Source organism: Beta vulgaris, chromosome 5 (assembly GCF_026745355.1).
Source record: "Beta vulgaris subsp. vulgaris cultivar EL10 chromosome 5, EL10.2, whole genome shotgun sequence".
In the NCBI taxonomy this organism is placed as follows: Eukaryota; Viridiplantae; Streptophyta; class Magnoliopsida; order Caryophyllales; family Amaranthaceae; genus Beta; species Beta vulgaris.
The window spans coordinates 50,434,859-50,456,694 of NC_079206.1; the positions used below are offsets into that span (position 1 = coordinate 50,434,859).

Consider the following 21,836-nt stretch of genomic DNA (forward strand, 5'->3'; position numbering starts at 1 on the left):
CGGCCGTCGCTCGCCGGAGCTCCGCCGGCCACCAGCATCCTCACACTATCTCTCCTTCCTCGCACTTTTCGCTCTCGCGTCGTCCTCTTCCTCGCGCGTCGCTGTATCGCGCAGCACCACCGACGCCCACCGTCGTGTCGCTGCTCACCATCGTCGTCGACCGTCGTTCGCCGGAGCTCTCTCTTTCTCTGTCTCGTTCGTGGTCCTCCTGCTCTTAGTAGGAGAGGTATAATGACCAATCCTTTTAAAAATTCTGATTTCCTAGTTTTCTAATTCTAGGCCAAGTGTAGTTCTCTTGTTTGTTATATTAGTTTGGGCCTAGGAGAAGACTTTTGGACTAAACTTAAGTGTCAATTAATCTGATTTTATTATGTTGTTGGGCTAAATGATGAACTGGACTTGTTAGGAGTTTATTTATGGACTGATATAGTTAGTTTAAATTAAACACCTAACTTATTTACTAAAACTATGTTTGGGCTATAATTCCTAATGACTAAGTTGTTTGAGTTAACGAAAACTAATTTAATAAGCTTATTATTTATAACATGAGTTTAAGTTATTATTACTTCAGCAATACTTTAGTTCACTTATAATAACAAGACAAGCTTGACTTACTAGTTTTAAGTGATTAAATTATATTAAAATAATGCTAGTGGTGCTAGTATAGCAATAAACATGATTAGTTTAATAATAAGACGATTAATAGATGATTAACTATGAACTCTTATAATAATACTATACTTTCAAATGGTTATATAATGTGTAATAATATAACTTTAATGTTTCGCTAATTCTAAAAAGTATAATTAGAGGAGTTATTTCACTTATTAGTCGATTAAAGAGTCGCCTTAAGAAGTTATTAACGACTAAGAAAATAATGACCTTTATTGAGATCTTTTTGACAAAATTACGCACTCTATGACCTTAATAGACGCTAGCTAATATCTAGGCTTAAAAGCTAAATTATGAAACATTCAATAATAAAATTACTAGTTATTAGGCCCAGGCTATGCCCCGAGTAAAAAAATTATTATTTAAAACTATAATGCTTCATGATAATAACACTAAATACAACTTAGCCTAGTGGTTAAAACTTTAGTATATGTACTTGAGGTCTCGGGATCGGACCCTATACTCTGCAATTTCTTAATTTTTTTTATTGTACATGGATTACATGAACTAAAACTCCCAAGGGAGAGCGCCACGTGGCATAGTTTCTTGTTTTCACACGCCTTTTAATATATTTGTATAAATTCTTGAATAGATTGAAGAAGATAAAGGATATTACAAGCCTCCCCCGGCTATCAAGGTTGTTAAGTAGGAATTCAGGTAACGTCTACTGCTAACACCCGCATTCCCCTTCGAAGTATGTTTTATGATCATGATTAATATTATGTTTTATATATGGATTGCGGGATATGAAATGTTTTATGGTGGTTAACATGATATGATGCTATGAAATGATGATGATGATGTTATGAATGAAATGAAAAGAATATAATATTCATGATGATGATGATATGCTTAAAAGAAATGAAACATGATAAATTTAAGTGAAAGACGGTTCTTGGCAAGTATCCTGTTATCATGGGTCGTGCACGTACCTTCCGGCCGGTTAACCACCTTCCGTTTAGTGAGGGCTATTGTCCTTGAGTGGTATCACACATTTTTGGGAATTAACGCCTTCCGTTTAGTGAGGGCTTTTGTCCTCGGGTGGATGCCTTCCGTTTACGATGTTACTATGTTTTGGGGAGACGTCCCTTCTGTTGTACGAGCCAAGTTAGTAGTTACCAAATAATATGAATCAAGATGATGAACATGATAAAGAAGATAATGTAACGTGATATGCTATGTTTGCGAAATATTTTTACTTATGCTCTCATCCCTATTTATAAATAAAATGATGTGAAATGAATTTACGTTGTTAGAGTCGTATGTTACTGAGCCTCGACTCACGACGTTTTGTTTTATGTTTTAGGTATGGAAGAATAGTTGTGGATCACTATTATACTGCGTTATGGAGATTATGTATGACGACTCTACCTATTCTATTCGACGACTCTAATCACATTCAATGATTTGATAAATATAGTGTGATGTGTGCAGTTAAAATTTAAAACATGATCAAGAGGCTTTTTGGTGTGAAATCCGAGATCCTTTTTGTCCATCAAATAGACCTTGGATGTCACTCTCTTGAAAAAAAAATTGGCACAATATGAAATTTGCTAACAAGGGTCCGCACATTACTATTTTTTACATATATTATATTGAAGATGAAATTCCTCCAACATGCGCCCATGCATATAAAGTGTTAACAGAATGACATGAGTAGGACAAGGACCATCGTGATAATAGATAAACTAAAAACTTTTGGCCATATGATAACAATGTCATAAGACTTTGTTTGGACCCATTTCTTGGACCAGCAAACCTATGACAAAGTTAGTAGAATACTCCTACATCTAGGGAAGTCAATCCTCCACCGGCCCGAGCTGACTAAAATACCTTCATTTAATGGAGGTCTCATCCTCTATATATAGCGGTTGCCTCATCAATCAAAAGGTAAGTAATTATGAGCTACACAACCCATAGCATCCCTCTTTACATTGATCACTTTATCTCTCTACCTCGATCATTTATTGACTTGAGCGTCTGAGGGGCGATCTCGAAACCATCCCCGGGGTAGGCTAACCTTGTTTTGCAGGATTCCGACGTACGGATAACGGAGTTCAGGCGTACCTTCTTGGGACCCACATCAAGAATCTCAACCTACTACAATTCTTAATTTCTTGACAGAGACAGACTTTAAACAACATAAACTCTAGGTAGATTCAAAGTTTGGATCTAATAGATTATCTAACTCCTAACCAATTAAAGTCTGATCAGCAATTAACATCTGATCCAAATATAATAATAATAAAATATTCATGATAAAAGCAAATGAAGTCAAAATCAAAGGTCGGATTGGATAAAGTCGAAGTAGGAGCTTAATTTGAACCGGTCAAAATCAAATTGCACAACATCCAATCTGAACCATTGTCATTTTTTTTCTTCGAAAAGACCATTCCTAATTCAAACTACAACCCATACAAAGAAATGACATAAATCTATACTAATATATTAAAAAGTTTTCCTCAACAAGGAACTATGTCACGTGGTGCTTTTTCTTAGAGTTTGACTCCATGTACTTAACATACAAATAAAAAAAACTAGATTGTGCATGATATAAGATTAGATCCCATGTATTTTGATGTCATAATTTCAACGTAAAATATTAATAAATGAAATATATAAGTATCCGGAATATAACCCGGACCCAAAAACTAGTGAAGGTAGTCATATACCATTATTAGACCACCCAAGATGTGACCGCCCCTCTTTGCAGTTCACCTCTCTGTGAGCAGCCAAGGAAGAGAGAAAGAGAGAGAGAAATAGGCGAAATGAACGGAAGAGGGATACTAAAGAAACCTAAGAGAGAAATTGAATCAGATGTTGAAGAAGAAAACAACAAAATTGACAACAATATTTGCGGAAGCAACAACGTTGTTAACGATGATCATCCTGAAACTGTTAGTACTAGCAACTATGAAGAACAAGAGGAAGCCCTTGTTGCTCTCATTGAACACCGCACCAAAGAAGTTGAACATCTTCAGAATCGTGTCTCTTATTACCAATCTCAGGTTTCTTTTTGTTTTCCAATTCTAATGTTTTAGTAGTATTTCTATTGCTTTATTCAATTTCTTTTTGGCAAAAATGGAATTAAATATGTGTTTTTTTATGTTAGTTTTACATGTAATTAAGTGGTAGATTAGTGTTTATTAATTAAGTGCGATAGTGGTTTTTTTATTGGGATTTCTGATGTTTTTGATTATTGGGTTAGTTGGTATGTGTTAGATGTGCACAACATGCAGTAGAGTGATTCTGAAGGAGTAAAATGTGCAACTGTAGAAGTTTAAATTAGGGTAGCAGAGGAAGGTTGGAGTTTGCTGTTTGGTAGGTTGGAGATGATTTTCTTGGTGAGAAAATATTCCTCAAGAATATAATTGCAAAGGAGAAAAATGTTCAATTTATAATGCTAAATGTTCCTGTATTTGCAAAACTAGAAAAACAAAAGAGGACGGAGGGATTATATACAATCTTTTAGGGGACATATGGTTATCTAAGACGGTTAGTTGGACAAGAAAAGGTGTGAAGAAACAAGAAATGGAAGGGATTGCCATTTTTATTGTTTCTTTTATGAAAATGATGTTTTTTTTGCTGGGGGGAAGAGCTATCTTTTTCAAAATTCTGTCGGTTCGGCCAAGTAAAATTAAACCTTTACTACCAAAGTCTCTTTCTTTCACTTCATATCCGTTGCATGGTTTAAAACTAAATGTGGAGAACTGGTCTCCGCTTATGTTCTCTCAGTTCTTTTTACTCGAACAATATTGTTAGAAACAAAATTTGGAACTCTTTTGAATCATTATGAGTAAAGAAGTACCTACAAATAAAATATTTGGGAATAAAGTAGAACAAAAGGCTGGAAGCTTGAAACAAGAATTTGATGTAGAGTAGAGACACATGGAATATAGAGAGGAAAAAGCAATAGCAATTATTGCAAAAATCAGCAAGGGTGTTAAATGAGGCTTGTGGAAGCAGAACATTGAAAGTTTCCTTAAGAGATCTTGAAGGGAAGTTCTGGATTCGTGATTCATACTGGTGAAAGTTTGAGGTTTGGAACTTGAATGGCTCATGTTTGCCGGACATTGGGGGATCCTTTATAAGGTTTTCTTCCTGATTAAATATACCATTAGCATTGTACTTCTTTCTTGACTTTTAAATGACTTTCTATTCCTTTATTCATAATTTCTTGATGATTACGATGGACTTTTTTCCAACAAAATCTGAAGAATATAATGGCTGATGTATTAGTAAAAGTTCTGCAGCTTAAACAAACGCAGCAGAGGTTACAGGATACAGAGGCTAAATTGGTTAATGTTCGACGGAAAATATGTGACGAGAAGTGGAATAAAAGTTTGCCTGCTTCCAGAAAGGAGGTGAAAATGGAGCACAGACCTGTTAGTCCTGTGAATCAGGGCTCTACTCAGCGCCATCCGCAATCCAAATCGCAACTTCTGATTTCAAGTGTAAGTCAAAAATCTTCCCGGCCAATGACTCTGGCTGAAACTGGTCCAAAAGCGTCACCCAGTCATTATGATAGTTCCATGAAGTCAAGAGGAGATAGATCTCATGGAACTCCTTCTGGATCAGAAGACTTTAAATCTCAGGCTGTAGTGGAAAAGAGTCACCATGATAGTCCCATGAAGTCAAGAGGAGATAGATCTCATGGAACTCCTTCTGGATCAGAAGACTCTAAATCTCAGGCGGTAGGTGAAAAGAGAAAGCTTGGTAAGATATACCCGCCAATATCCTAGCATTATTGGTTTCTGAGTGTCTGTGTTTGTGGTGCATATGTTGCTATTTTAACTGTTATATGTTTCCTAGGATTTAATGCCAAAAGGCTTTTTTACCTTACCTGATGGTAATCACAGAATGCAGAGAACATAAAGAGTTAGTATCCAAAGTACGCACCACATCTTCACCATCTACGATTCAGTGCCATGGAAGTACTCATATCTCCAGTCAGCATAAAAGGAAGCTAAGAAGTCTGACAGTGTGTCCTGTGATTGATAAGCTCTTCGTCACAAGGTATCTAGTCGTTGGATTACTTTTATGGTCCCCGAATGGCATTTTTCTCCCTAATTTCCTTAATAGATTTGTGACTGTTGATTTTATTCTGTTGCAATAGTACAGCAGCTGGGGAGTATAATATTTATTGAAGGACTTAGCTCTAGAGCCTAGACAATCAAATGTTCACTCCGGCGTATTTTCATCCTTTACATCAACTGTAGTTTTGACTTTTGAGATGAACATGAACCCTTAAGAAATAGTTGCACGACAAAATCAAAAGTAAAGATCACCACTTTTCCTTTTGATAAAATCATTTTGGATTTATTACCATTGTGATCAAGTGTTATCGTTGCCATTTTCAGAAAAAGCCTACACATGCTATGACTAGACCATAAGCAAAACATTGCCAGTTCAGTAAAGATGACACTGCTGTTCAGATGGACCATATTAGAAACTAGAAAGTCTCACATTTGTTCTAGGGGGCCAGAACATAAACATTTTATGTTTATTAGTGGTGCTTTAACTAAGTACTTTGCTATCAGCATCTGCACATATCCATGTGCTGCTCTGTGCTGGTTGGCAATCGTAGCTCTATACTTTCTGTATACTGTGAGGCTGTGATTTGTTCTTCTTGAAACAAGCAGTTTCTAAAATTTGTGTTTTGTGTTTTTCGTATGTTCCAGTGCACTGGATGGCATGATCAACTTATGGCAGATCCAGGCAAAAGGGTAATTTCTGACTCTTATTTTTTTCAAGACTGTTCCATCATCCATGTATTATATTGGCTCTTGACTGACAATTGAGATAGGAGTTAATTTGTTTTTGTTAAAAATTCAGAGGTGGATCATTAATTAAATTTAAGCTTCACACTGACTAGCTTAGAGCTATTTATGCAGCTTCAATTTCTGTAGATCATAGAACTCTTGTCTTGTTTCCTTTTTAGGTATAATCGTTCCCCTCCCATCCATCTCCTGCTTATGTTGTGATTCTTCTCAGCCTTTTTTGTAACTCATTTCCTATTTCTATCATTACCCTTAATGTTGTAAAGGTGACTCTGATATGTCTCCTAGATTGGATAGGAAGTCGAAATGGCTTTGCTGATAAATGTATCTGTCCCTTTCTTCCTTTTCCTCCCCTTTTCTTTCTTCTCTGTTCTGTTGCTTTTAGAAGAAGCCAGATGCGTTCGTTTGGTCAGGTGCAAAGTTTACCCGAAGGTGTACTAGTATGAATTGTGAACAGTTGGATTTGGAATTGTAGGTTTTTACGAAGAAGTCGAGGAAGACCAAAGATAAGTTGGATGGAGGGAGTTAAAAATGGTACAAAGATATGGGTTTGTAGGAGCATGTAGCACTAGATAGAAATGAATACTAGGAGATCTTTGTGGATGATCATAGGAGATAATTTCTTGGTTCATGCAACCAACCCCGTCTTAAGATCAAGGCTTTGGCATTGTTGTTGTTACTTGTGTTTCCCTTTCTATCTTTTTCCTTCCTATTTTGCCTTTTGTTTGGAGGGTGGGGGGTATGATGGAAGAAATCTGTGGATCTATAAGCATACAGGTAACAATTAATCTTTCATGTGGATGAAGGATAAGACTTCATTATAAGTTTATAATTCCATTTATTTCGCATCAACCTAAACAACACTATCAGGAAATTATTGTACATGTGAAAGCAAGTCGCTCTGTGTATCATGACTTAGACTGATCTATGCATCTGTTATGAAGTTCGAGATATTAGTGAATATATGGTTGCTCAAGTGAATTAGATGCTAACTCAGTAGTTTTTAATCATCGATATCTGGGTCCATCAGTTCCCATTGATTTATATTTTGAAAAAAGCAATTGAAGAACATGTTTAGTTGCTGAGTTGGAAAATAATATGATGCTACGGTAACCATCTTAATGTTTACATTTTGAGAGTTTGACTGAGCTGTAACTATGAAGTTATTGATGTTAATGCTTAAAATTGTCAGTTGTCTGATTTCATTCTATTTTACCGTGGCTCTTTTTGAGGACTTACTGAGTTTTGATTGTTTTTAAGCTGTCAAACTCAAATCTCCCTCAACTTTAATCTATATAAATTGTAATAGAGATCTAAGGAAGAGTGCATGTAGCTGGTGTGCTACTGGTTCTTCCTTCTGAGGCTGAGGTTTTCCCTGTGCTCATGTGCTCCCTTGAGTAGATCATTTCCTGTTGCTCATGTGTGTTTTTCATCCTTATGGTACCATAATTTAGATCAGGTGCAACTCTTTTGAGCTCTACAGAATGTCTGTCTCCAAAACAGAGGAGATGGCCTGAAGATATAGCTTGGCATCCCGAAGGAAATAGGCTACTTGCTGTATATAGTGCTGATGGTGGGGATAATCAGATATCAGTGCTGAATTTGAACAAAAAACAGGTACTATTGCGTCGCTGCGTCTCTGATATATAATTGTCCTATAATAAAGGGAGCAAAAAAACGAATACCATAGATGGTACTTCAGATTCCTTTCAATTTAGGAGATTTGAGCTGTGTCTAACTTTTATGACTTTGGCAGAGTACTCGTGTGTCATTTTTTAAGGAGAAGCCACACGTGAAGGGTATCATCAACAGCATTACATTCATGCCTTGGGATGATACTTATTTCGTGACAGGTGGTAGTGATCATGCTGTTGTACTTTGGAATGAGATAGATGGAGATGATGTATGGAAGCCAAGGGTATTGCATAGAAATTTGCACTCATCTGCAGTCATGGGAGTCGCTGGGATGCGACACAAGCAGATGGTAGTGTCTGTTGGTGCAGATAAGAGAATATTTGGATATGACGTGCTTGCTGGAAGAGCAGATTATAAATATCAGATAGAAAGCAAATGCATGAGTGTTCTTCCTAATCCGTGTGACTTCCACCTATTCATGGTTCAGACAGGGTAAATGACATCCATAATCACCCTCTTATTTTCTTATGTATGCGTGTGCTTTTGGCTTCTTTTTTTCTTTTATTTTTTTTAAAAAAAATTTCATGATCATTCTTCCTGCCTGTTGGATAGCTCTAGTTACTACATGTTTCTCCATTCAGGCATAATACATTCTTTCTTCAGTTGTCTTACTTCTATATGAGGTGATGTTTATAGATAGTCTTGAAATACAGGAGGAAGCTAAACCAAATTACTGAAAAGGAAATTAGATATGTGGAGTGGGTAGGAAGGAATGATATATTTCAGACTTCTACCTATCTTACCTATGATAGTAGTTCATACTGTCGGAATCAGTGCTGACTGCTGTGATAACCAGGACGGATTGATGGTTGCAGGCCAGCCAGTTGAACAATTGGCTTGAGTTATGAGACCTTGAGAAGCTCTTAGGGCAATGATGTAGATTAACTAGCTAACATCAAGAGAACTTTGCCATTGCTCCATGAGTCCATGTTGCATCTTCTTGGTATATTATCTAGCTGGATGGCTGGACTAGAATTCGACATTTCTGTAAAGAGGGAGAGGGAGGGGGCGGGGGGTGTGATTTGGTTTGTGGTTCACCTGATTGAACCAGCTGATCTGGTCCTTTGCTCTTACCAAGCTTAGCTAGAGCTCGCCAACTTAATATTAATTGTTGCAAACTATTTCTACGACATTTTTTTTGCATAGTAATTGTAAGACACTGTAAGAAGACTGCTGATATCCAAACTTCTTATGTTCTATCACTAATGTAATTGAAGTACATTATTCCAATTTATCAATTATCATAATGAAATGCTGATAATAATATGAAGTTTCATTGTTTGGCTTCTGGCTTCCAAGACTCGGGTATAGGATGGGATTGAAATATTGGAGTTTTAATCAAAAATCATTCCTAATTGAACCCCTTATGTAAAAGTTAAAAAATGATACTAGTATACTACCCTTGGGTCATTTTTGTCTCCAAAGAACCATGCATGCAACCTTCTCGTAAATGGATCGTTATTGTGGTAATAAAAATTCTCAATTTGCTCTTCATTTGAATAGGATTTAGTAAACATATGGAGGAACTATGAAATGTTTAGTGAGTTTAACCATCAATAATCTTCCTATCCTTTCATGGTGTTCGTGGAGGCCAGCCTTTCGCCTTTCTTTCACATACTATCTAGTGCTCTCCCTTAACGAAGATGTTGTGGCTGATGATAGAAGTTGCGATAGTTTAGGTGCGGACCGTGGGGCTAATGTAGAGGTAGTGGCAGCAATTAGTGGTGGATGGTGGGTGTATCTCTCTGTCTCTTCACCAATGAACCCAGTATTTCACCACCATGGCCACTTCTTCTCACCACTACAGCCCCACCAGTGGTAATTTTTCCCAAGAACCTTCTTGAAAAGGTTTGGATCTGGCCATGCTTTGTCAGTGAACAGCTCGTAGGTGGCTGCACTAAAACTACCGTGAACTCTCAATCATCGTTGAACTGTTCTAACTCCTACCACCACCACCTGCATGGTGTGTGCAGCCTTTAGCACCACCATCAACACCCTGAATCTCCCTCTTTGTAGTTGCTGATGTCTCCTTCTCTTCTATGTGGCATGGCCGCCAGCAGCCTTTTTTGGCCCAGTAGAGTACAAGTGCCGCTTGCACCTCCCATCACCACCCTGGAACATCATCTTCACCTGTAGTTACCTTTGCTCTGCTTGGTTATGTTTTGGCTGGAGGTGTGGGTCTGTGGGGCTGGGAGGGGGTGGCAATGCATTGAAGGTATAGAACGTCTAGAAGTAGAGGCTGCAAGTTCAGGGGGTTTAATCATTTCTTTTCAGGTAATTTTGGAATTACTAGTTTCGTGATGTCATGTAGATTTGTTAGCAAAGTCATGTGGAGGGGATATCCATGATGTGGGATGGAATCCCCATCTACATAACTGCCTTTGTTGCTCCCTACGCACCATAAAGAAAAAAAATAAACTAGTAAAATTATGTAAAAGTTACAAGTGTAAGTGATGTCACTTGTGGCCGGTGAGTAGTTTTAATTAATTTCTTTAGGTAAGATGGTTTTGGAAATAAGGGGCCCGCATGGGGGTGGTTTTGGAAATAAGGGTTCCAGATGGGGATGGTTATTGATAAAGAATCCTAGAAACATATGGTACTTTGATGTCTGTCATCCTTGATTGTGAGACTTCAAATTTTCTTCTATTCATAACTTTTAGAATACGGGTTGTAGATATTAACTAGTAGTTGGGCTCGGGAGTTGCCCCGGGTTGGTATTGTGTTTCCGAACTTGATATGCATTTTTTCTATTCCCACTAAAATATATTAAGGAAAACTCAACATTTAAAAGGTACAAATATAATAATGTGGACACTTAAAGCATGATTAAAAGTTGGTTGAGATGGTAATTGTGTCATGTATAATAGCAAGAGGTCATAGGTTCAAATCTTGTTGCATATTTTACTTTTGTTAATTGACACAATTTATGTACACATTGGACAATTCTAGTGGAGTAACAGAGGTGCCATGTGGCGTGTATACATTGTCACGCACGCCTTTTTTAATATATTTGTATAGATTACATGGAGCGTGAACTTCAATAGATGTGTTTGTTCCTTTTGCGTTATTCTGATTTCTGATGAGCCAGAAACTTGAAGCAGCCTTGTTGTCAAGATTCTAAGTTTATATCTCACTTCTTATGATCTAATGCATAATGTTTCAGGACCCCAGAAAGGCAACTTCGACTATTTGATATACGGTTGAGAAATTCGGAACTTCATGCATTTGGGTGGAAGCAAGAGAGCAGTGAATCTCAGTCGGCTTTGATTAATCAGGCATGGTCTCCTGATGGTCTGTACCTCAGTTCAGGTTCAGCAGACCCGATGATTCATGTATTTGATATCCGATATAACGCTCACAAGCCTTCTCAATCCGTAAGAGCCCATCAAAAACGTGTTTTTAAGGCCGAGTGGCACCCCTCCCTTCCACTTCTCATCTCCATATCCTCTGACTTGAACATTGGACTTCACAAGATTTGAAGTCATAAACTCGTATATTTTACTCTCTATTACCTTTACCCCAATTTTGTTGCTTTTAGGTTTTTGTTTGGGGAAACATTTCATCTGTTTGGACTACAAGTTGTATGCTGTTGTGTTAGGAAATAGTATGTGTTAATCATATTCATAGATGCTGCAGAAATGCTACATTACAGGAGAAGTTTTCCTGTGGTGGTTGATAGATCTTCTGCCACTATTATAGAAACATGATTTATCACCTGTAACACGAGATTGTTGTTCGGTGTATTTGTGTGCTGCTGAATGTGTAGACTTCTAATAGCCTGTTTGGTAGACAATTATCAATGGTGGTAATGAAAATAGATCTGAATATATATGGTACTGATATTAACCCCCTAAATTGCTCAAAAAGAGGATGTTATGGGAATCAAATGGGTGCATAGTGTTTATATTAAAGACAAACTGGTGGGACTATGAAGCAGCAAGGCCTGATAGTTGGAGTTGGAAAATGTTGTGTAAAGTGAAAAATCAGTTTAAACTAGCTTACAATCAGAACATGTGGCTAACTAGCTTACGATCATAACATGTGGCTAGATGGTACTAAGCAGTATTCAATCAAGGAAGGCTATAAATGGTTAGTTGGGAGTCATGACAAGGTTAATTGGCATCATTGCCAGTAGGGATGTAACTGGGTGGGGTGGGGTGGATTTTGTTATCCCACCCCCACCTATTAATATAACTCCCATCTCATGGTGGGTACAAAGGCGATCCTCGCTCGGTGGGTATGAACACCTGTGTGGGTATTCATACCTGCCTAATCTTCATTTTCTCGCCCCATCACCTGCGTGGGTATCCATACCCGCCTAATTTCTATTTTTCTCGTCCTATCACCCGCCAAATCCCCACCTCAGACCCACCTTGAAAGGAAATAAACATATATAATATTTTTGACATTGATAAATATAAAAGGCCCAAAATACATAAATGATGAAACGACCCAAAACTACATAAATGATGAAATAACCCAAAATTCTTTACTCTTTTGCCATAATGTAAAGGCCCATTGACTTTTTGATATGTTTGACTTTTGACTAAAACTTATTTAAAAAAGATGGGGCATGTGAGGCAGGTATTGGCGGAATGGGTGGGGCGGGGATGGGGCAGGTATAACTTAAAATTTCATCCCCATCCCCAAGGCAAGTATTGTTTTTATCCCTATCCTCGCCCCACCACCCACCAAACCGGGAATCATTCCCACCCCACTAAGCGGGTCTCCTGTTTGACCCGGCCCACCTGCATCCCTAATCACTGCGTGTGGAATACAATAAATATTCCAAAACATGCCTTCATATCATGGTTAGCTGCTCTGGGAAGTTAAGAACTCGTGAAGAATTACAAGAAGCAGGTCTTTGTGCTGATGGTAGCTGTTTATGCCTTGTTTGGTTGAGCTTTTTTGGGATGTGGAAACGGATTCAATAATTTGAATCCATTACTCTCTGTTTGGTTTGGGCAGTGGGTTAACCATTACCCTTACTTAAAGGTAGCCTAAACCACCAAAATGTTACCCTCCAAATTAGAGGAGTAACAGAATCCTTTCCATTCCTTTACACTGATTCATTTCCATTGTTGAACCAAACACCCATTAAAAGTAACAATTATTGTTACCATTCCTTCCCTCTATTTAATTCCATTCCCTTTCCATTCCTCTATTTGAACCAAACGAATCCTTATTGTGTTCTCAAGGGGAAGATTTTTGTGTTCACTTGTTCTTTAAGTGTTCATTCAGTGAGCAAATTTGCAGAGGTGTCATAAACTTGTTTGATATTTCATTTAAATCTTAGGAGAATCTGTACACTAATTGGAAAACGTGGGCAGGAAGTTCAGAACCAAGAAGCAGTAACAACTTTGCTATGCCACCTTGGCTATTGTGTACTATATTTGGAAGGTCAGGAATCACTCATTGTGACATGGAGCTGTTTTTAGGCCTGATATGATCATTAACAAAATCCAAGCGGATGTTTGTATTAGAGTGAAGTAAAATGCTTGATAGCTGGAGGTAGAGATGGCCAATATTGCGGGCCAATCCAGCCCATCCAACCCAACCTACCTCGTGGGCCGTGTGGCCGGGCTCACAAAAGCCCGGTCCAGCCCAGCTCGAACCGTGAAATTGATGGGTGGGTCGTGGGCCAGATTTCTTGATCCCATCCCACTAGAGCCCGCTACTAAAACCGCCCAGCCCAGACCACAAAACTGGTCCAGCCCGGCCCACGAACTAGACCAGCCTAGTCCAAGTAAATATTGAACCAAATTTTGTATATTTTAATCAAATTGTATATATTTTAATCAAATTGCATATATTATAATTCAATCAAATTTTAAAATAATGTAATTTTTCATTTATATTAATAATGGTATATATTTTAATTCATTTTAAAGGTTTTATGTAACAATAATGAATAATTTCAATGATTAAATAATTTTGAAAAAAAAAATCTCATGTCGGTCCGCCAGCCTCCAGCCCACTAGACCTACGAACCGCCAGAAACGCTTCTCGAACCGTGAAAACCGGTAACAGATCGGTGTGGGCCAAGTTTTTTCAGCCCGCGGACCAGCCCGCCCAACCCATGAATTTCATGGTTCGGTCCTGGGCCATGAATTCTCAGCCCAGCCCGCTACAGCCCACGTCTGGCCCCCCCAGCCCGCACCAATGGCCATCACTAGCTGGAGGAGTAGTGACAGGTAACAGCTAAACTCTTTATGTAATTGAAAGGCGTGTCGCGTACCTAACAAAAATAACCTAACTATTCCTCCTAACTAATGTAGTCGGGCAAGTAAGGATCGAATCCCAAGAGACTAACTGATTCAAAGTAGTTAAATTGACTCTAATTAATACTAAGCAAGTATCCAAATAAGTGATGATGAACTAATCTAAGTAACTAAAGCAAATGAAATTATCAAGAGTGAATCAAAGACTAAAGACATCTAGGTTTAAGTATCCCCACTAACACGAATTAATGCCATAAACAATCCCTTTTCCCTTAATTAACTAATAGATAACTCATAGGATGGATGCGCCCTAATAATACTTAAGGATTTTCTTTCATCAATCAATAGCTTCCCTAACAATGCAATCATGCCTCTTTTCATGGAGTCATGCAAATTAAGGACTTTAGACATAGCATCCTAACATCCTAATAAATTCCATAACTACTTTCGTGATAGATTTTCTTATTATCTTAAATTAGGGTTCTAGATTTGATTAAGATTCAACTTTCGTTGCAAAAATAATCACATTCAATATATACTATTTCTAGTCATATGTTGATAATTAAAACCAACCCTAAAATAAATGAATCATAAATTAATCAAGGTTTGGGAATTGAGAATTAAACAAGCATCAATTCATGTTAGGGTTCAACCTAACCCTAGAACAGAAAACTACTCACACATGATGATTAAATAAACAAAATAAAGATTAAAAGAAAGCATGATTAATAATAATAATAAATAGAATAGAGAAGAGAAAATAATACTTGAATTAATTGATGAAATTGCAAACTTGAATGTCGAAAACAAAGACTTGAGGAAAATAATGGAGAAAACGTGATGAAAAACATGGAGATCCAAGAGGAAGCACAAACTCACGTCATATCTCTCTAAAAGAATCTCCCTTTTCAAATTCTATCCAAAACCTATTTATATCTATCCCAATACAAGGAGTTTGACTAGGATTTGGACTCCTAAAACACTCTAAAACTAAGATTACGTAATATTGAAATTGGAGACCGCCATGGCCTTGCGGTAAGCTTGAAAGGACCGCCAAAGGGTGGCGGTTTATGCTGTTTTTTTTTTTGTTCTCTTGCTATCAAAAGTCCATTTTGTAGCTCCTTAGGCATGGTAATTAATGGTTACCAACACCATATCACAGTATATCTTCAAAATCATCGCCGGATAAAGCTATCAATCCATCTGAATGCTACGCAATCATCCAAGCTTTCGTGCAAATCCCAATCAACTCCAATAAACGCCATAATCCTACAAAAACAAAACAAATACACCCGAGAAGAGCAATGGCGAAAAGTAAAGAATAATAGCTCTAAGAGATTAAATATATGGGAAAAATATGGTGAAAACACACAAATATATCACATAAAAATGAGTATATAAACGTGTTATCAGTAATCTTGCTTAAGTTGCGTCTTGTTTTGTCTTGTATTGATGGTAGGTGTCAGTTTGATTTGCTGGTTGTAGTGCTTCTTGTTTACATGCTCTTTTGTTGAGCAGTGGTAGGTTGTATTTAGAGGCTCATTGATGCTTTTGGTAATAATACTTACCTTTTACCCAAAAAAAATATATCTACCCCCTAACATGCGTTTTTCTTCACAAACTAGTATTTGGCCCGGGTGGTATTTTTTCTAAATTTGATGTGCATTTGTTTCCCCATTTGCATTACAATATGATAAAGAAACTTAATATTTAGAAGGTACATATATAATAATATGGACATTTAAAGCATGGTTAAAGTGGTATTGGTGCTATGTATAATAGTAAGATGCCACAAGTTCAAATCTTGTTGCAAGCCAATTTACTTTTGATAGCGTATACATTATTAGTATAGATGGATAACTATCACAGCTCAATAGCATATTTTCACAAACACTGAGAATTGCTTTACAAATTCACGGTAAATGTTTTATCATTACTACTCTCTCCGACCCATTTTGTAGTTTCCGTATTTCATTCTGAGTGTCCCAAAATATTATTCCTATTTCTCTTGTTTCTATTTTAAATCATCACTTTTTACTCTCTCTCTCTCTCCACCTTTTCAAATGGGCATTTTTTTTGAGGGGAAAAGCATAAGCTAGATTAATCAAGGGACAAATTGTCCATGAGAATATAAGGAGCCACTTCACGAGGAAAGTGGTTCTCTCGAATCTGCTCCACACCAAATGGGACTAGCTTAGCTAAATGATGAGCGACAAAATTGCCATCTCGTTTTACATGAGACCAGACTAAAGAATTAAAACAAATGCTAGACGAGAAAATGCTCGACAAAATGTTGTCTAAATCTGAGTGAAAAAAGGAGGTCTTCCGAAGGCGATTGATGACTGTCTGACAATCAGATTCAACTACCACATTTTCCAACCCAAACCGTTGTCCAAGTCGCACCCCCATTTCAATTGCCTTGGCTTCTGCGATCTCAGGTGACCAGAAGGCTCGAACTCGTCGCGAAGCTGCAAACCATACAACGTCTACATGATCTCGCGCAATTACCCCAAGACCAACCCATCCCGCAACTGCCAGATAGGCATCCACGTTGATCTTGAAACTGGAAGCTGGCGGAGGCCTCCAATATCGGGCACTGGGCTCAACAACTCTATCACGATGGTAAATATGCTTCGCATATTTTCCATATTCTTCGACCAATCTCGACCACGGTCAAGCAGCAGATGGTTAGGAGTGGATTTGGCATTGAAAATTTTATTGTTCCGTTCTCCCCGAATACACCACATGAGAAAAGCACCTTTAATCCGCATCTTCTTATCCAACGTCTTCCATTTTGCAACCAGCTCACACATGGCAGCGCAGCCACTGTCGTCGCGCATAATAGAGCATCCACTCTCTCTCCAAACTTCATCAGATCGTGGGCAATGGAAGATAGCATGGTGGGATGACTCACGTTCACCACAGTCCCACAGACACTCCTCCATCGTAATGAGATGGCGGTGAAACAGCAGCGCACGAGTCGACAGGATATCAGTGCATAATTTCCACAGGAAATGAAGTGCTTTGGGACTCACCTCAAGGCTCCATATTTCGACCCAAGCGTTATGAAAATTGTCAAAATTACACCCCTTACCAAGTATATAGGCAGTTTTCACAGAATATACCCCGTCTTTTGTTAGGCTCCACGATAACACATCGCTGGGGGAGGAAGGACTTAAGGGGATTGCGAGTATACATTGCTTGTCACGTGCATTAAACACTTCGTCAATAACATCAAGGCGCCATTCCTTGTTATGCGCATCAATGAGTTGATTAACCATTGTGATGTCATTCCTCCTAGGAGAACTAACATATTTGCTGTGCTCGTCACTCAACCATGGGGCCTCCCAAATGTTAATGTCCACTCCATTACCAACTCTCCAGATCAACCCTTCTTTAACCAAAGCTTTTGCGCTCCAAATGCTGCGCCAAGAATAACTACCAGAGTAGCTAAGAGAAGCATCAATGAAATCACAAGAGGGAAAATACTTGGCCTTCATGACCCGACTCAAGAGAGAATGAGGGACATTGATAAGGCGCCAGGCCTGTCGTCCAAGCAGAGCATCATTAAAGACCGCAAGATCCTTAAAGCCCATGCCTCCAAGACATTTCAGAGAACACATCGCCTCCCAATTTTTCCAATGGATCTTTCTTTTTGCATCCGAACTTCCCCACCAAAATCTCGCCATTGCCGCTTGTATTTTCTGGATAATCGTCACCAGAAACTTGTAGACTCCCATAAGATATGTAGGGATGGCTTGAATAACAGCTTTCAGTAACACCTCCTTACCTGCTCGTGATAGAAGTTTCTCCTTCCAACCTTGGAGTTTCTTCCAAATTCTATTAAGAAGGGAATCAAAAAGGATTTTCTTTGATCTTCCTGTAATAGAAGGGATACCAAGATATTTTTCATGCTTGTCGACCTGACGCATTCCCAAAATTCCCATAAGAGCATCTTTCTGCGCAACATCAACCCCTTTACTGAAAGAGACCTCCGACTTTTCATAATTAATTTTCTGCCCGGATGCCAATTCATACTTGTTGAGAATATCAACTATTTATGAGAATTCCGGTCGGGTGGCTCTTGTAAAGAGTAAACTGTCATCTGCAAAGAGTAGATGGGAGATTTCCGGTCCGCTACGACTGGCTTTAGCACCATGGATCAACTTCATCTGAGCTTTTCTCTAAATCATCTTAGAAAAAACATCAGCAACCAGAATAAATAGATAAGGAGAGAGAGGGTCACCTTGCCGGAGCCCTCTTGTGGGAACCACAACACCACAGACACCTCCATTAATAATGAAGGAGTAAGAAACCGACGGAACACAACACATCACTAAGTTCACCCATCTACCATCAAAACCCATCGTGAGTAACATCTTTCTGAGAAAACCCCATTCAACTATATCGTAAGCTTTACTCATATCTAGTTTTAGCGCCATAGTGCCCTTTCGACTCCGATTTCGGTGTTTCATTAAGTGAAAAAGTTCCATAGCAATGAGAGCGTAATCAGTTATCAAACGTCCCGGCACAAACGCACTTTGATTCTCAGTGACAATGGAGGGAAGGAATTCTTTGAGTCGCATGACAATAACCTTGGAAACCAATTTATATAACACATTATAGAGAGCAATGGGTCTGAATTCAGCAGCAGTTTTCGGCTCCTTTACCTTCGGAATGAGAGCTATATTGGTGTAGTTAAGCTCAGCAGGGAAGAGATATCCATGAAGAATGTTGCAGACATAATCCGACACCGCGTCGCCAATGATTGGCCAAAAGTGCTGATAAAATATCGCGTGCATACCGTCAGGCCCTGCTGCCTTGCACGGATGCATCTGAGATAAAGCTGCAAAAATCTCATCTTTGGTATATGGTCTCATCAAAGTATGATTGCAGTCATCAGAGATAACAGGGTCAATGTACTGTAAAACATTTTGTAAATTTATATCAGACTGACTACAAGACTGAAAAATGTTACTAAAATAATTAGTGAAAATATTTTCAATGTCCTCTTCTTCTGAGCACCAGATACCATCTGCATTTTGAAGCCCTTTGATATAATTCCGTTTTTTTCCTCTGAGAAGCTTTATGATGAAAGTATTGAGTATTTTTATCTCCATCCTTTACTTCCGCTACACGGGATCTCAAATACCAATAGGCTTCATGTTTTTCATGTAAATCATCAAGCTTTTTCTCGATTTCAGCACATACCTTGCAGCTTGCTTCCGTAATCACTTGTTGTTGTGCCAACGCCAAGGCCTTCTCCATCTTCTTTATTTGATCCCCAAGCTTTCGGTAGTGGGTAGCACTCCAAGCTGCCAGCTGATTCTTCCCACGCCACCCTCACTTCAGTTTCACACCCAGCATCAAGTAACCAACACGTCTCAAACGGGAACCCATGCCTTTTCCTTCGGTTATTAGCGCAAGGATTAGGCCGAGTCACAATGGGAGAATGATCGGATTTTTAGCGGAGAAGATTCTCCACACCAAAATTTGGAAAAAGGTTCGACCAAGCCATGTTGCCTACAAACCTATCAAGCCTTTCCCGTATACGAGTCGTAGCAGCGAGTCCCCTCTCCCAAGTGTACCATGATCCTACATAACCCAAGTCCCGCAAATAGCAGTCATCAAGCACCTCCCTAAAAGCATCCATCTCACGCCTATGTCTATCAGCTCCTCCGATTTTCTCCTCATAACTGAGAATCTCATTAAAATCACCACCAATGAGGAACGGTAAAGAATGGTTCACACACAAATGCCGAATCAGCTCCCAAGTCTTGTATTTCTCCTCTTCTTTTGACCACCCATTAATCCCTACAAATCTCCATATATCACTCCCCACACCAACATCTCCACATATATGATGACTCGAAAAAGAGACTAGCGAAAAAACAACCTCCTCTTTCCAATAAAGACACAGACCCCCAACTCTACCATTACTTGAAACTCCAAAAGCATTGTGATAGCCAATTTTATTCTTTAGGGCTTCCGACGCACTTTTACAAATCATAGTTTCCGAAAGAAAGATGATGTCAGGAGCATAGGTAACACTCCACCTCCGGAGTTGACGAACTGACCAAGGGTTGCCCATCCCTCGGCAGTTCCAGCACAAGGTACTCATAATGAAAGGCGGGGTTGGTCCACACCAACCTCCGCCGACACTATGTTAGACAAAACATGTTCAGGGCTCAGCTTGGAACGCTTCGCAGCTCCTGCCATATTTTCATCTTCCACTATATCAGAGTCATGCATTCGTTTATTATTACCAACATTTTCATCTGTTTCCATGAGAGTACTGTCACCTTTATCAATTAACTCAGCGCGAACAACACGCTTCCATTTATTTTCACGGGTTTTTTGGGTATTTTTTAACATTGCTAAGGTTGTAGTTTGTGGGAGTAGGTGATGGAATACCAGAGTTAAAAATAAAATCAGTCAACATGGTGGGGACAGGCAGCTCCTTGGAGCCCTCAACAGCAACAACATTATCATTAATTGTATTAAAAGATGATGGTGGGGGGGGGGAGGGACATACTCTTTTTGATGCAGCAGTTCAACTGGTCCCGCTTGGGGCCTACACTCTGTCAATCCCAACACTGCCCTGTCTTTCGCTTTATTAAATTCAGCATTGTTCCTTACATCCATGTTAGCAAAAACCCCAGCACCAATCTCCTCCAACTCCTCACGTGATTGAAGCACCTGGGTTGCCACATTGCCAGATTCTCCCCCAATAACAACAGACGTATTGGCGGCACCCACGTCACCCCTCTCACTGTCCCCCCTGCTGCTTGCATCCCCAACACTCGCTTTCTTTCGACCATACATGCCGTGAACAGGCCCTGCATCAGCCTCCTTTGTCACAAACAGAACCCTTCCTCTTGCTTTGATCGCCGAAATCTCATCCTTGTTTTGAGCTCGCCCCTTATGCGGGGAAGCCTTCAACCACGCCCCCACCCTAACTCAATATCACAGTCCTCCGGTAGCTCCACATTGCAATCTTTGTCACTATGCCCTAATATACCACACCGGAAACAAAAATGAGGGAGACGTTCGTACTTATATTCAATCATGGTCAATTGCCCATCCTTGCGTTTAATACGCTGCTTTCGTCTCAGGGGTTTGAAGATATTCAGCAACACCTTAACCCTGCAAAATCGATCAAGTCCTAGGTCATCAAGGTCAACCTCCAGCACAGGTCCTAAGCACGAAGCAATCGCTTTCACCTCCGATTCAGATCGACAGTTAAAAGGGAGGTTGTAGATGCGCACCCAAAAAGGCGAGGCATCCAGACGAACCTATGAGGGTTGTTCGTCTCCTTTAATTTCATCCAAAACCAGTAATTTTTGGTCAAAACTCCATGGTCTTCCCACCAAGATTTTCTCCTTGTCTTTCCAGTGAAAGAACTGGAAAACAAATGTATTAGAATCAATCGCCCTTACCACCATAGAGCGGTGAAGAGCCCATATTT

At 39.1% G+C, this 21,836-nt stretch overlaps 2 protein-coding genes across 3 annotated transcripts; one reads left to right on the top strand and one right to left on the bottom strand.

Annotated features, from left to right (window-relative positions):
• The first annotated feature begins 3,362 nt into the window (after positions 1 to 3,362).
• On the top strand, positions 3,363 to 11,890 carry LOC104908976 (uncharacterized). 2 transcript variants are annotated; one of them, XM_048644453.2, is made up of 8 exons: positions 3,540 to 3,680; positions 4,639 to 4,764; positions 4,926 to 5,388; positions 5,532 to 5,688; positions 6,354 to 6,398; positions 7,907 to 8,069; positions 8,209 to 8,579; positions 11,311 to 11,890. In XM_048644453.2, the coding sequence occupies exons 2-8, from the start codon at positions 4,732 to 4,734 to the stop codon at positions 11,624 to 11,626; spliced, it is 1,548 nt and encodes a 515-aa protein (XP_048500410.1). In that variant the 5' UTR covers positions 3,540 to 3,680; positions 4,639 to 4,731; the 3' UTR covers positions 11,627 to 11,890. The 2 variants fall into 2 exon arrangements, with proteins under 2 accessions (XP_048500409.1, XP_048500410.1); XM_048644452.1 differs by lacking the exon at positions 4,639 to 4,764 and having other exon boundaries at positions 3,363 to 3,680.
• Positions 11,891 to 16,468: 4,578 nt separating this feature from the next.
• On the bottom strand, positions 16,469 to 19,636 carry LOC125497714 (uncharacterized). Its single transcript, XM_048645380.1, has 4 exons — positions 19,394 to 19,636; positions 18,715 to 19,290; positions 17,127 to 18,384; positions 16,469 to 17,019 (listed from the first exon to the last, which is right to left on the bottom strand). Exons 1-4 carry the CDS (start codon positions 19,634 to 19,636, stop codon positions 16,469 to 16,471), a joined length of 2,628 nt encoding a protein of 875 aa, XP_048501337.1.
• Between the last annotated feature and the right edge of the window lie 2,200 nt (positions 19,637 to 21,836).

Coding starts and splice junctions, on each gene's coding strand:
- LOC125497714 (XM_048645380.1), bottom strand. CDS start 19,636: ATGGAGAAGGCCTTGGCGTTGGCACAACAACAAGTGATTACGGAAGCA. Junction 19,291..19,393: donor CAAAATGCAGATGGTATCTG/GTGCTCAGAAGA, acceptor AATGTTTTACAG/TACATTGACCCTGTTATCTC. Junction 17,020..17,126: donor TAAGAAGATGCGGATTAAAG/GTGCTTTTCTCA, acceptor GATTGGTCGAAG/AATATGGAAAATATGCGAAG.
- LOC104908976 (XM_048644452.1), top strand. CDS start 3,441: ATGAACGGAAGAGGGATACTAAAGAAACCTAAGAGAGAAATTGAATCA. Junction 5,389..5,531: donor AGGTGAAAAGAGAAAGCTTG/GTAAGATATACC, acceptor TGGTAATCACAG/AATGCAGAGAACATAAAGAG. Junction 8,070..8,208: donor TGAATTTGAACAAAAAACAG/GTACTATTGCGT, acceptor TGACTTTGGCAG/AGTACTCGTGTGTCATTTTT.